The sequence below is a fragment of the Aptenodytes forsteri genome, unplaced genomic scaffold, assembly GCF_000699145.1.
Source record: "Aptenodytes forsteri isolate BGI_AS27 unplaced genomic scaffold, ASM69914v1 Scaffold151, whole genome shotgun sequence".
Lineage (NCBI taxonomy): Eukaryota > Metazoa > Chordata > Aves > Sphenisciformes > Spheniscidae > Aptenodytes > Aptenodytes forsteri.
The window spans coordinates 1,700,987-1,715,247 of record NW_008795939.1 but is presented as its reverse complement, the minus strand read 5'-3'; the positions used below and the strand labels follow the sequence as shown (position 1 = coordinate 1,715,247).

The 14,261-nt window shown below is 40.6% G+C and overlaps 1 protein-coding gene across 1 annotated transcript in view; it reads left to right on the top strand.

The window, feature by feature from the left end:
* The window catches only part of LOC103903972 (transducin-like enhancer protein 4), a 100,103-nt gene that overhangs the window by 81,413 nt on the left and 4,429 nt on the right, over positions 1–14,261 (top strand). Inside the window, exons 8-16 of the mRNA XM_009285292.1 lie at positions 4,009–4,128; positions 4,676–4,729; positions 5,396–5,548; positions 6,771–6,903; positions 7,150–7,343; positions 7,535–7,611; positions 11,407–11,656; positions 12,741–12,988; positions 13,943–14,090. Of these exons, the coding sequence (XP_009283567.1) occupies positions 4,009–4,128; positions 4,676–4,729; positions 5,396–5,548; positions 6,771–6,903; positions 7,150–7,343; positions 7,535–7,611; positions 11,407–11,656; positions 12,741–12,988; positions 13,943–14,090 (1,377 nt within the window). The remainder of the gene's footprint in view (positions 1–4,008; positions 4,129–4,675; positions 4,730–5,395; positions 5,549–6,770; positions 6,904–7,149; positions 7,344–7,534; positions 7,612–11,406; positions 11,657–12,740; positions 12,989–13,942; positions 14,091–14,261) is intronic.

Genomic DNA, 14,261 nt, shown 5'->3' with positions numbered 1-14,261 from the left:
CCCTCGGAAAGTGGGGGTTGAAATGTTTTTTTTTTTTTTTTTTTTTCTTTTCTGAGCAATTTGAAGTATTAGTTATCCCAAATAGATAGAGAGCACGCTGGTGTTTGCCTTGTTAACCGGTGAGAATTTTACAGCTGTGTAAGGGGCTTATATGGCCCTCTTTATGTTCATTTAATTTGCACATGTGTGGCACCGGTACTCCACCAGGAGCAGCGCCCTGCCTATGTTGGAGAGAGAACAGAGTGGTCCTTGTGGTGGGAGATCTTTTCACTTAGCGCTGCCCAAAACAGAGACTGAAGCATAGCATGCCATGCTTTACAGCCTAGTGCAAAAGATACTGTGGGTGCAGCACTAGAAACACACTGTTCCACTTTCTTAGCAAATTATGTGAACAAGGCAACATACTCAGCCTTTCTATAAATGTATATGTTCAGTTGCTTTTTGTCAGCATTTTGTGGTGTACTTAACATGAATAAAAATGTTCTACCTAAGCAGAATATGAAAAACCATTACGTTTTGCTAAAACAGAAACTAAATATAACCTACTTTCACCAAAGAGTATTTTCTCCTATGTCTGATCTAATTATTTTATGTGAGCAAACTCAGTGTAGGTTAGCAGGAAAATGCTGCTCTCTAGTAGATGAACGCATTTTATTGAAGAAAACAGCAGTGTGAAAAGACTTTATTTCTCTATAAATTTTAATAGTTACTAAAATGAGGACTTCGGCCCATTAAGTTATAGCCTGCCAAGTCATAATGCTGAATCACTTAATTTCTCTAAGTAGCTATCCTATTCCAGCTTCTTAAAGGCAGCTGTTAGGAGAGCACCGATGTTTTAATCAAGGAACAGGGCAGAGTCTGACAGCTAAACAGTGTGCTTCGATGGAGGCTTTCTTCCACGGTCTGCAAATATCAGGACCTCTCTTGGAGTATGTAGACTTGCACACTCAGGGACCAAGGTGTGGGTGGGTACAGGATTATGTGTAGGAATCTGATGTCAGTGGAAACCATGAGGACATTGTTACATCCTGGTATTTCTCACTGAAGATAGATCCTTACAAGTGTTTATAGGCTGAAAAGCTATTGCAAACAATAGTGGAAACTCAGTATGAATAATAATATTGTCCCTCACACACTGAAAATAGTAGGCATTAAGTCCATAGGAAGATCTAGACCATTGCTCATTGACTGTGTACGTGACATATCTTTATTACTTAGCATAAGAGATAAATTTAGATCTGTCAGCACCAGTACCAGAGATCCCACAAGTCAGAGTTCTTTATGTGTCAGGTGCGTTACATGTTGGAGGGAAAAGAAGCTAGTACTGCAGGGGTATTGATTGACTGGCTCCATGCAAGGAAAGGGGTAGGACAGTTAAAAGTGAGAATGTTTAGAATTGTTCTGTAGTAATTGACTCTTGAGGCAAAATAATGTTAGCCCTAGTACACTGGCCAAATTTCAGTTTGGGAAATGAGATTCTTCCTGCTGTCAATAGGTGAGTTGTCTCCATTTTTCTGCTAATGTCAGGTGAGATACCGCAGCAAGATCTTTTCATGTTGGTATCAGGTCTGATCCACCTTTGAAGCAATGAAACCATTAGGCAGTGTGCATTGCCCCAATGCCCAATGTGGTGTTCATCCTTTATGTGCTAGTAATAATTAGCTACTTTATCATTCTAGTAGGGAGCTTTAATTTATTACTTTATTAAGCAGTGAAATCAAAGATTAAAATGGTATCTATAGCACATAGCTAACTAGATTGTGAAAAATGAAACTATATGGTTTCAAATTTATGAAAATAAATATTTCTATTCAAATAAGCGCAGTAGTTTCTAGTTTACTTTAATTCTTTAGACACCACTCTAATTTGTAGTTTACTGGTGATTATTTTTCTTCGTTTTAAAGTAAATTGCTTTCTGTAGGGTGAAGTTGAGAAATAATGAATTGAATTCACATTACAAGCTACTGCCTCCCAATTTGTAAATGAATATAAATGTAATAGCAGCATAGCATTAAAATCTTTTGCAAAAGACTACGTTATATTGTTGCAGTAAACAAATACACTTTTCAAGCCATCAGTTCATTTAATGTTGCATTTCTACTTGGCCTTTATTTTAAGGGCTTCTGTGCCTACTGCCAGTATTGTCTCCAAATGTCTTAACATGTGCTGTCTCTTCAGAGCAAAAAACAACATTTTTAATTTGTGTCATTTACAATAATAGTTGATTAACAATCTGCTTTAAAGCTAAATCAGTGAACATGTTTTAAGATGTATTTGCTCAGGATAGGAAATCCTTGTCTACCTATTTTACGCTTTCAGGGAGAGAGAGACACACACAGGCAAGCAGGCAGTCAAATGGGAAAGGCACAGGCTGTGTTCAGCACTAGCTTTGTTCTAAAATTTTTATTTCCACTCAGTGTACTTAGAGGGTAATTAACAACTACCAATCAAAAAGATGGAATATTTTTGCAAATCCCACCACTCATTAATCTGAGCTGCTGTTGACAAGAATTGGAAATTTTAGAGAAGTGGAAACGAGGACCTGAGTGTCCCAGCAGGGAGAAATGTTCTCTCATGTGACTTGGGCAACAACCACAGTTTAACTTCTGTGGTTAAGTGTTCTTAATCCTTACCGGAAGTTTGTGGTGTAATAAGTTAAGGAAAAGAAGAAATTCGGTAATAGCGATGAAACAGAAGTTGCACAATGTAAATGCTAATTTCTTGGTTTGCGTTCCTGGTAGCAGCTATAAAATAAATCTAGGGAGGCATGCACTGAAAACTCCAAAATCAAATTGCTGTGTTGTATAGTTTTATGCAGAGGAACAGCTGTCCATAGTGCGTGGAGGAAGAACCCCAAAACCAGTGTTTCTGGATGAATGGGAGGGTCTAAAATCTGGCAGTAAGGACTTCTTTGGTTGTTATTCCTCCCACCTCCTTATATAAGGAGGACAGAGAGATAGAAACAGTCAGCAGGGTTTCAACTGAGAATTACTTTCGTCTTCATTCCTGTCAGCTCCAATTCCGCAAAATGCCTGAACACATCCTTACTTATGTACATTCAACCGTTGACTTCAGTGTGAGATAAAGTTTAGCGCATGCTTAAATGCTTTCTTGAACTAGGGCCAAAAGTTGCTGCTGCTGCTAAAATCAATCCCAGAGGGAACTTTGCATCTTTTATTACTTCCTTTTTTGTATACCAAGACACAGGTTCCACCAGGCTCTGGAAGTATGGCAGGAGTTGATAAATGTTGCCTGCCTTGTTTAAAGGAGTGGAGCAGAATTGTTGGATGACAGTGCATAACGTACATACTATCTTCCTTTCTGTCCTGTCCCATATGCATGCTCTTTAAGGATCATTACTAAGTGAGGGCTGCAGAATGGCAAGAGACTCCCTGAGCCACTGCGTTGTGTTTCCATCTACTGCAGGCACTGCCTGTAATTGTAAAAGGCGCCAAAATAAAATGAGTTTAGGTGTTTTCCTCTGTTCTTTCCTGCTGCGAGACTGTTCAGAAGCCTGCTTCTTTCTTCGCTGGAAATCTTCATTCAAATGTTTGCTGAAGTGTGACTTAACCTTGAACCACTTTGTTCTTCTTGATTTACACAGGCAAACATACACACATACACACCCGCCCCCCTCTTCTGGGAGTATTGATTTAACCCTGCATATTTGTAGAGGAAACAAGCCAAAACCAGGCCAATGCACAGTATTCATAAAATGGTCCAAAGTAGCTCTGCATTCGTTCCATTGACACTGCAGATAACAGCTATGATCCTGTCGGATGAACAGTCGGCTGATCGCCTTTATCTGTGTCTCTCGCAATGCATTATGCACTTTTAATACAAGACCCTTGTGGGGTAGCTATCACTGGTTGAAACCCAAAGAGCTGTCTGTGAGAACAACTCCAAATCATATTATCAGGTTAAGTTGTATTGAGGGATAGTGACAAATGAACCACTGTTTTGAATGAGCATCTGATGATGTTTTCTCCATCTCTTTTCTGACTGCAGAGCTCTTCTGTATCTCCCTCAGCCAGTTTCAGAACAGCAGAAAAGCACAGAAATTCAACAGATTATTCTTCAGATAGTAAAAAACAGAAAACAGAAGAGAAGGAAATAGCAGCTCGTTATGTGAGTAAATTTTCTACATTGTTGAACTTAAGTGTTCCTCTGTAATTTCACCTGATTCCTGACGCATAGCTAATTTTAACATTGATGGTCAAATTTTTAACAGGTTCTTACTGCCTGCCTCTAACATCTATGCTAGGTCGAAGGTTTTGGTGTGTAGGATTGATAGTGTTTTTAACAATATAAATACAGAGCACCTGGAAGGCATGTGACAAGAGGACTGAGTATTAGGCTGGGACTTGGTAGATCTGGACTCTAGCTTGGCTCCACTTCTCAGTGCAGTGCAACTTTGGATGAGGATTTTCATCCTGTGTCCTAGTTCACCAATGTGAAAACAGGGAATAATGCTATAGCTGTGGCAACCTGTTAAGGAGGAGCCTTATAGGTGACCTAAATATTGTAATTTTATTACCACATAAAGCTTGGTAAAAGTAATTGCTATGTTGCATAGTTGTGAGCAGCCTTGCATTTCATTGGTTTATTTTTTCTCAGTATTTAAGAGACGTTGGGATATTAAATGTTTTTAACACATTGTGATTTGTCATTGCAGGACAGCGATGGTGAAAAGAGTGACGACAACTTGGTCGTCGATGTTTCCAATGAGGTAAACACAATGGTGGTTTTTGTACCTCACAAAAACACCTCACAGTGGTGGGGGAGGGGGCGTGTCTTCAGTGGTTTCTGTGCATATTGGGTATATGAATAAGATTACAGCCTTTGCCTTCATAAAGGAGCTTGAAATGCCTGAGGGAATCCAGTCAGGTCGTCTTTCTTTAGAATGCAAATCAGATCTGTAACACTTATTTCTACAAAGGACCTTTTTGTTTCTTGTATGAACCAAAAGTCTGCTTGAGATACTTGAAGCCAGCCCAGCACAGCAGATAGGATGCAGCTTCTAACAGTGTCTGTGTTTTCTTTCACTCTGGCCATGACTTAATTTGTGAACTTTATCAGGTCTGCCAAGTGCCTCAAACCTTTTCGGTCTGTCACCCGACAAATGAGATTTACTTGCCTATTTCAATATCCGTAGATTTTTAACATTATTTTTCATGGTTAATGGCATCAAATTTTAAGACTTACTTTAAAAAAAAAAAAAAGTTGTCTTTCATTATCGATCTCGATTTTACAATTTTATCAGCTAAATCAATTAAGGACTGAAGGAAGATGTCACTTTTTATGACAGATCTTCATTCCAAAGTGAGAGTTGCTCAAGACAAGCACTAGTGGCTAGTGTGAAATTTTTATACTAACCCATGTTACTGATGTTTAGGATCCTTCATCTCCCCGGGGGAGCCCCGCACACTCTCCACGGGAGAATGGCTTGGATAAGACTCGACTGCTGAAGAAAGATGCACCAATTAGTCCGGCGTCTATTGCATCGTCCAGCAGCACTCCTTCCTCCAAATCCAAAGAACTTAGCCTTGTAAGTGCTTCAGAATGCTCCTGACCCGTGATCATATGCTGAAACACATGCTTACCGGATTTCTGTCTGGATACAATTTGGATTTCCACAGCTATCAGTAAAGCACTATGAAGCATCAATTTAAAATTTGTTTCAGTTATCTCTTCAAGGGAATTTAATAAAATAATGAGAAAGTCCACAGCCTTTTTTTGGGATAGGAAGAGGTATTTTCACTGGTGGTGTGGGTAGATGATAGAGATGTTTTTCTCCTTCCCCATATGAAAAACTGTCATTCTGAGAATAAATAAGAGTACACAGGGGTTCCTTGAGCTGTTTTCCTGTACTGTGGTTTATAGCAAATTCAGTTCCCTGCTTGGATGTGATTTGGTTGTTAGCTTTGTTTGAATTACTGGGCCATATACAACAACAAGAATTTTTATTTTCTATCTAAAAAGTAATCTGTCATTTACAAGAGCCTTCCTTGACTTGTATTGCAAATCACAATGCAAAAAAAAAGAGCTGCCTGCAAGTCAGGGGTGTTCTTTCCATTCCTGTTTGTGACCACAGTTAATCACCTTCCTGAGCTGCATGGTAACTCCCCTCTCAGTTCTTCACAGGTCAGAGTATGCAATTATTTAAAAAAATAAATAAAAAGAAAGCTTAAAGTGAATGTAGTGCTTAGGAAGGGTGATGGAATGACAGGTTCAGGCCTGGGAGTCAGTGATTTGTCTGATGAACAAGCTTGTCACAAGAGCAGCACTGCACAGTTCCTGACTTCATACCCATCGCTGTCTCCATCCTGTGCTTCCAGCACCTCATTTGGGCATGAGTTGTTGGTCAGTTGTGAGGTTTTTTTCTGCTCTTCTTGTCCAGCCAGCAGTGGCCTCTCACAGAAACTCGTAATAGTGATGGGAGCAGGTCCACCATGAGCAGATTTCACATATGCTGCCAATGTAGTTGTCAGATGGCGATGATTTTCAGTCATGGACCTCATTCTGAATCATACGGATGCCCCCAACGAGGAAAGCTGTGAAGGCTGTAGTTAATTCCCAAAGCCATTCCATCTTTTTCAGTGTCTCTGTTTCAGCTTCTCTTCATTGCCAGGGACTGTTGAAACCCAAACCTAAAAGCTAAATATCGCTAATCACACACACTCTGGTTGTCATTGGCTCTCTTTCCAACCACTAGCTAAAAAAGTAAAATAACTAACAAACTGTCTTCCTTTCTCCTTTTTGGTGATTAGAATGAGAAATCTACCACTCCTGTGTCTAAATCAAATACCCCAACTCCACGGACTGATGCCCCAACTCCAGGCAGCAACTCCACTCCCGGACTGAGACCAGTGCCTGGCAAACCCCCAGGTGTGGACCCGCTAGGTTAGTGTCTGTATATTTCGATGGTATGAAACGGTGGCCATTCATCCCTAACCAGGCTCCCTTTAAATCTACAGTGACAAGGCAGTATATTACAGCTGCTTAAACTGGATGCTGAGCTGGTTCTTCAGCACTTTAATACAGCTTGTATATAATTTTTTTTTTTTTTTTACTTGTTTGCCAAACTCACATTTCATCTGGTGGGTCTGGACTGGCTGTGTGACTTCTCTCTTTTTTTCCCCTCAATAGCTTCAGGTTTAAGGACACCTATGGCAGTGCCGTGTCCTTATCCTACTCCGTTTGGGATTGTGCCACATGCTGGTATGAACGGGGAGCTGACCAGCCCTGGAGCTGCCTACGCTGGTCTACACAATATTTCCCCTCAAATGAGTGCAGCAGCTGCAGCAGCAGCAGCAGCAGCAGCTTACGGGAGATCTCCAGTGGTAAGTGTTTGCCACTAGTGCATTTGGTGTTGGAGAGCAGTTTATATTAAATGTAAGACCTCCAGGGTTAAATCTAATTCAGTCTCTTTGTAATTTAGGGAGTATGCTATGGACAACATGAATTAAACAGTCTTCCTTTGCTTAACTCCATCTTTAATACACCTTTTTGTTTTGCTTGGGGAAAACTATAGGTTGGTTTTGATCCACATCATCACATGCGAGTCCCAGGCATCCCTCCCAATCTCACAGGCATCCCAGGAGGAAAACCGTGAGTATCAAACATTCAACTTTAAAAGTCAATTATCTATTGAAGTTGTGTTCCCTTGCTGGTTGGAATTTCCCTTAGCTACTGAAAACTATTGTGTGAATAGGAATAAATATAACTATTTGGCAAGGGCAGGAGAAACACTGTTTAATCTTAAAGTTGCATTTGTAAATTTGTTTTGAAGACTAATAGCAGCTGACAAGGACTGGGTGGTATAGAGTAAAGGAGACAGAAATAAATGGAAAAAGGAGCTGAACTTCGAGGTGTTATATGTTGAATCTGACTGGCTGGTCTTATGTGGAAATGCAAACTGGAATAGGATCTCGGCTTTCCATCTCTACTGTACTCTGCTTCTCAGTTTAAAAAAATGATTTCTTGTTCACAAAAGCCTTGCAATTACTTGCAAACTTATCAGCTGCTATAAACAGCAGTGTGCAGAGAAAGGAACATTGAAATGCTTTGTTTGATTGAGAATACTGGAAAGAATTATCGTTTCATGATGTTCAAATTCATCCTTGATGGAAGTGACCGTAAAAGGTGACCTGCTCTACCAGGCTTCGCGTGTTGTGAGCCTCGGAAAAAGAATTACACAGATATGAAGAACTCTCTGCTCACATCCCTCTTGAGTTAGAGAGGGGAAAAAATAAAACAGTGATGCAAACCATATTGATCCATATTTTATGTAAGGGTCCTCAAGTTCCACTTCGTGCGTGACACTTGTGGGAAACTGTGACCAGCTAATACTGGAGAGTTTGAAGGGCAGGGGATGTTTGTGCCATTTCTTCTCTCACTCTCGTATGTACGAACATGTTTGTGGAGGAGTAGTTGGGGGGTAGTCACACACTTGCATGCATGTGAGTAAATGCATACACTTACCTGCCAGTGAGCTTGCGGACATGCAAGATTAATAACATATCATGGTGACAAGCCATCAGTCCTAGTGCCTGTAAGTCCTCTTGTACATAATGTGTCACACAAATCATAAATCATGTCCAGCTCTCTCAGATCTTACACACTAGTTGCCACCTCAAGTTGACTTTCTGCTAGTTGCACCGCCCTCGTAGGTGGCTGCGTAAGGCGAGTTTGGAAATTGGTGTGCAGCAGCTTCCGGACCAGCTGCTTGTGTTAAAAATTCTGCGGGGCACAGATCTTCATCCTACACATGCCCCTATAGAATAAGGGGTGGATATTGTCCTGGTTTTGGCAGGGATAGAGTTAATTTCTTTTCTAGTAGCTGGTACAGTGTTTTGGATTTAGGATGAGAACAAAGTTGATAACGCAGAGAGAGCACTTACAAATGTCTTGACGTAATGTTCAAATGTTGCCTGGGTTCAAGTTCACCCTTGGTGGAGTTGGTCACCTGGAAGGAAGGGTGACTGGCTCTACCAGGCTTTGCTTGCTGTGGTCTGAGAAACGGCAATACCAGGGGTGCAGAGACATCCCTGCTCACACCTCACTCATGTTAGAGATGGGGGGAATAAAATGTGAGGCAAACTGAAATCAAACCAGTTTGAGTCTGGTGCATCTCCAAGGTTTTTGAATGTTGTTGACGTATTGGTGACTGTTTTAAATGTTTAAATGTAACTGTCATTTGTCTGCTGTAGGCCTGAAACCTTTGAAATCTGTGGTTGTTTTAGCATGATTGCATTGATTTTTCTTCATCTTAAGTGCGGTACTTTTCACAGCTATCATTCAGGATTGTTGCTTTCTCATTTATTCTTCCTTTTCCCTTAGAGCAAAAGTTGTGTAAATCCTCTGCACTGTTGAGTGTCTGTTGAAATGGAGCAGGCAGCGTGTGGCACATCAGGGATCTGGCCCCTAATAACTCTCTTTTCACTTTGGAGAGAGATCAAAACGCTGAGGATTGTACAATATATAAATAGAAAAGGTAGCTAGTGTGAAAAGAAGAAAAAAGTGCTCACTAGGTATTGATAACGTCAGATATTTGTAAGATATTTAGAGTACTTCAGATAAGCAACATGCAGTGGTAGTTCCCAGAGTAAAAGAAAACCCCAAACACTCAACCACCACAAAACCAAACCAAGCAACAGAGCAACAGTTTAATCACATGTGCTGGCATGGAGTAATGAATGGAGTGAGAATAATGTAGTCACAGATCACTCCAGATCTAAGCTTTATTTCTGTAATTGTTAGATATGTTCCCTGTGTACTTTATAAGCATGCTAAAAATCACTTTGGCTGATAAAAGTATCATATACTCAGTGCTCAACATGGCTCTGCAGAGAGTGACTGCATACAGAAATCAGAAAAGATGATAATGAAGTTCCACTTGTTTTGTTAGATGTTTCAGGTGACCAGCAGCTGCTTTTTTCAGTACCTTACTGCAGCAAACAGGAATTACGGAGATAACGAGGATGATATTTCAGATTTCTGTGGTGATAATTGAACCCTAATTCTATTCATATAGGCAGTTTGCTGCTTCTGACAACCACAGAAATCTGTCCTACCCTTTCCTGCATGTGTTTAATGTCAAAAAAATGGAGAATGATGATATGATCTGTCACTCAGACCTGCCAGAACAAGAAACAGAGCACAAGATGAGAAGAGTGTGTAAAGCTCTGGGAATAGGGCAGAACAGTGAAAATGCAGCTGCATTTTGTCCCACTGAAAATTATTGTTCTACTGTTAATGCACTATGAATCTAAAATAACAAATTCAATAGTTGAATTCTGAAGACCGCCTTCTTCAGTGACTTTGAAGCAACAATTAAGGAAGTGATCTTCCTAAGTATTCTCATAAAATGATTTTTTTTGGTGAGCTCTTTTCATCCCACCATTGTGACAATGGATTTTTCATCAGTACTATGACAATTTTTTAGGTCTAAGGAAATTAAAGCCTTCCGTTAAGCATAGCTTGGTATGTGTAGGTGAACCCTCTTATAAAGTTTGTGCTCTTGTAATAGATGTGATATGTCAGATAGCATCTCGGAATAAGACAATTTCACAACCTAACTCCTCTCCCTAGAAAATATTTTGAGATGAAGTTGTTGATAGGTTATTCACCGGTGGCATAACTGGCGGTCACACTACACATTCTTTCTCAGTGAGAGCCCTGATTCTGGCAGGAGAAATTGGGATTTGTAGTTGTTGTGTCAGGTCCATACCAAAAAAAAAAAAAAAAAAAAAAAGACAGCAAGCTCAAAAGAAAGAAAACTATTCCAGTGCATTTTTGCTGGTCTGTCATGTCAGATGTCAGCAACTGTGCCTTGAGGACTTAACTCCTTGACAGTGGAGGTTTCACTGCATCCTTAGGTAGAGTGCTGGGCAGTTTTGCTTGAGGGGCATGGGACCCACGGTGCATTCGGGACAGCTGAAGTTTGCACATTAGAGTCAGTAAGGGAGCAATCAAATGACCCTGGCACTCAGCTACCCACCATGCTCTGCAGCAGCCAGCCAACTATTTCTGTCCTCCAGGGGGGCCCTGACGCGACCTTCCTTCCCTTCTCTGCATGCGGTGGTCTCCCTGTGCCCCAAGTTTAAGAGTAGCATCGTGTATCCTCACTCATACCAGAAATCATCATTGCATGAGTTGTAAAAGGTTATTTGATTGGTAGATGGTGCTTGACTTTCCATGTAAAAAGAACAAGTACCTAAGTTTATGCTTTGAGGGCCGTGCTATAGATAGATAAATAATTTCTTCTTCACATGATTAAAAAGATTGCAAAAGGAGCTGAGTGCAATGAATGCTCGCAGTGGAAACACACCTTTAATTCTGTTTTCTTAAATAGGCTTGAAGAAAAACTTCTTAAATCGCCCCCAATCTTTTTTTTCCCCTCAGAGCATACTCATTTCATGTAAGTGCAGATGGTCAGATGCAGCCGGTTCCTTTCCCTCCTGATGCCCTCATCGGTCCAGGAATCCCTCGCCATGCCCGTCAGATCAACACTCTGAACCACGGGGAAGTTGTGTGTGCAGTTACCATCAGCAACCCCACGAGACACGTGTACACGGGTGGGAAGGGGTGCGTCAAAGTCTGGGACATCAGCCAGCCTGGCAACAAGAGCCCTGTCTCTCAGCTGGACTGCCTGGTAGGTGAACAGTGGTGTATGACAGTGGAAGAAGATAGCAGGTTGTGTTAAGATTGAAATGATACCATTAAGGTACAAAAAACAGTGGCTATTTGAGTGTTGTCACTGGTATCAAAGCTTGATATTTCATTTGTAATTTTGTTGTATCTTTTAGAACTGAGTTTGAAGTATGTTCCCTGTCGTACTTGTGGTTTTTTCCCCCCAATGAATCAAAACATCTTTAATATCCTAAAATTGTATTGGTAGGGGGAAAGATCAAAGACAGCACAGCAAATACTGTTTATAAACTTTGACATTTGTTGGCAATCTTAAAGCTTGATATCCTATCATACTAAAAATTGCTGTCTTGCAGCTGTATTCTCTGAGAATATTTGAAGATTGTGTCATGTATTTTATGTCTGTGTATATGTGTGAATGCATTGCCCTGTCTTAATGTGACAATTAAAAATATCCCTGAGTGTTATTCACAAATTATTTGAATGTGCTAACAAGATGAACCATTGTTAGCAGGTTTTCTCATGTCATTTACCTGTTCTTGGTAAGATGTTGCTTCTTGTTACAGAGGCAGTAAAATGAGAACTGTGCAGCACATGTAGACATATAATGAATTGCTACAGAAGTTGCTACACAAATGAAGAAAACTGCCCAAATATTTTCCTCTGACATCTCCTAGATGGTGGCAGCAAGTCTCACTGGAACAGAGCTGGGGGGAGTGTGCAGGGAATTTGGTACTCCCCCATGCCGAGAGGTTAATGTGCTGAAATAAACACAATATGAAAATGTAACTTTCTACACAAGCTGTCGAATATAGCTGTCTTGAATTGTTTTGGGCTGGGTTCAGGTCTTTGCGTTTTGATGCTAATTAAGATTAAATATCTCTCACTACTGAATTTTGTAGATCAAGTTTAAGTACTTCCCTAATGTCATGTAATTTTCTGGCATTAATACACTTTATCATTGTCATAAGTATAAATGGCTCATTAAAACCAGGAGGGAATACAATACTTTTATGGATTTCTGCTCTCATGTTAATGCTGTTTTCCTTTCCTCATGAGTAATCTCTTGATGGCTTCTGTCTCCACAGAACAGAGATAACTACATCCGTTCCTGCAGATTGCTCCCCGACGGCCGCACCCTGATTGTTGGTGGGGAAGCCAGCACATTATCCATTTGGGACCTGGCAGCTCCAACTCCTCGCATCAAAGCAGAGCTGACATCTTCTGCTCCAGCTTGCTATGCCCTAGCTATCAGCCCCGATTCCAAGGTCTGCTTCTCTTGCTGTAGTGATGGGAACATTGCAGTGTGGGATCTGCATAACCAAACTTTAGTAAGGTAGGTCGATGGAACTGGATCATCAGTTTGTGAAGAATTAATTAGACACGGCCTTACATGCTCTTCTGCCTACATATGCTATTTTCTCCATGGTGTCTGCATAGCTGCTTCTGGTATTTCATTGCTAGGCAATAGCCATGGTAATACCTTGACAAAAGTCTATATAATTGTTTATAGGTTTTGAGAGTTTCATAATTCCAGGCCTGTTGAGCAGCTCGTAACTATAATTTCCTAAGATCAGCTGGTGTTGACACTGCTGTAGGTTCTTCGAACAGATGTTTTTCTTTGTTTCCATGCAATACACTGTGCTCACACTCCAGTCTCTTTAATGAGTGCTCCAGCAAATATGTCTTGGGTAAAGATGTGTGTAAATTACTGCATTGCAAACTTAGCGTCTTAGGAGCATGGGTTGCTGCTCAACAGCGAGCTAGGAACCAGTCATACAGAGGTTCTCTGTGCACTGCACTGTGTGTATGTTGTTACATGTAATATATCAGTACTGCATGTAAAGGTAGGCTTCTACTCCCTGATTTAGTCCCATTTAGACTGCTCTTTTTTTTCCAGGTTTGCTGGTGACCTGGAGAGTCTTCTTAAACTAAGTGAATTTTGACGATCATGCCACTTTTCTTTGGGGGGAGTGGGGTATTTTCAGTCAAAGAGTGGGTATCACACAGTCAGCCGCAAAGATCCCGAGTATCTGTCTCATAAAGTGTGCTTTTTGAAATTAAATTAGTGCTTGGCTGTCTGGCCTGGTTGCTTCATCAATTCATCACAAAACTCACGTGGTTGTCCCAGAGTTTATATTAATCTCAGATTGCTATTGGAATCTACGTTACTGTTGTCTTTAATGGCTGCATGTCAGGGACTGAAAGAAAAAGGAGGTATTTTGTATACATGCTCAGAACCGACTCTTTCCAGTGTGAGAACATGCATATCTTCTTTCAATATTTTTAGGCAATTCCAGGGCCACACGGATGGAGCGAGCTGTATTGACATTTCTAATGATGGCACCAAACTATGGACGGGAGGCTTGGACAATACAGTCAGGTCCTGGGATCTCAGAGAAGGGAGACAGCTACAGCAACATGACTTCACATCACAGGTTCAATCTCAGAAACTTTGGCATGTTAAGAAAAATCCGTCATGGTTTTCTAAAACAAGTGCTTTTGGTTTGGGGTTTTTTTTTTTTTTAAAGCAAAGAAAGCAGGCTTAAAGCAAACTCCAAAGAATTTTTCAGTCAGTCTCACACTTTTTTTTTTTTTTTTTTTTTTTT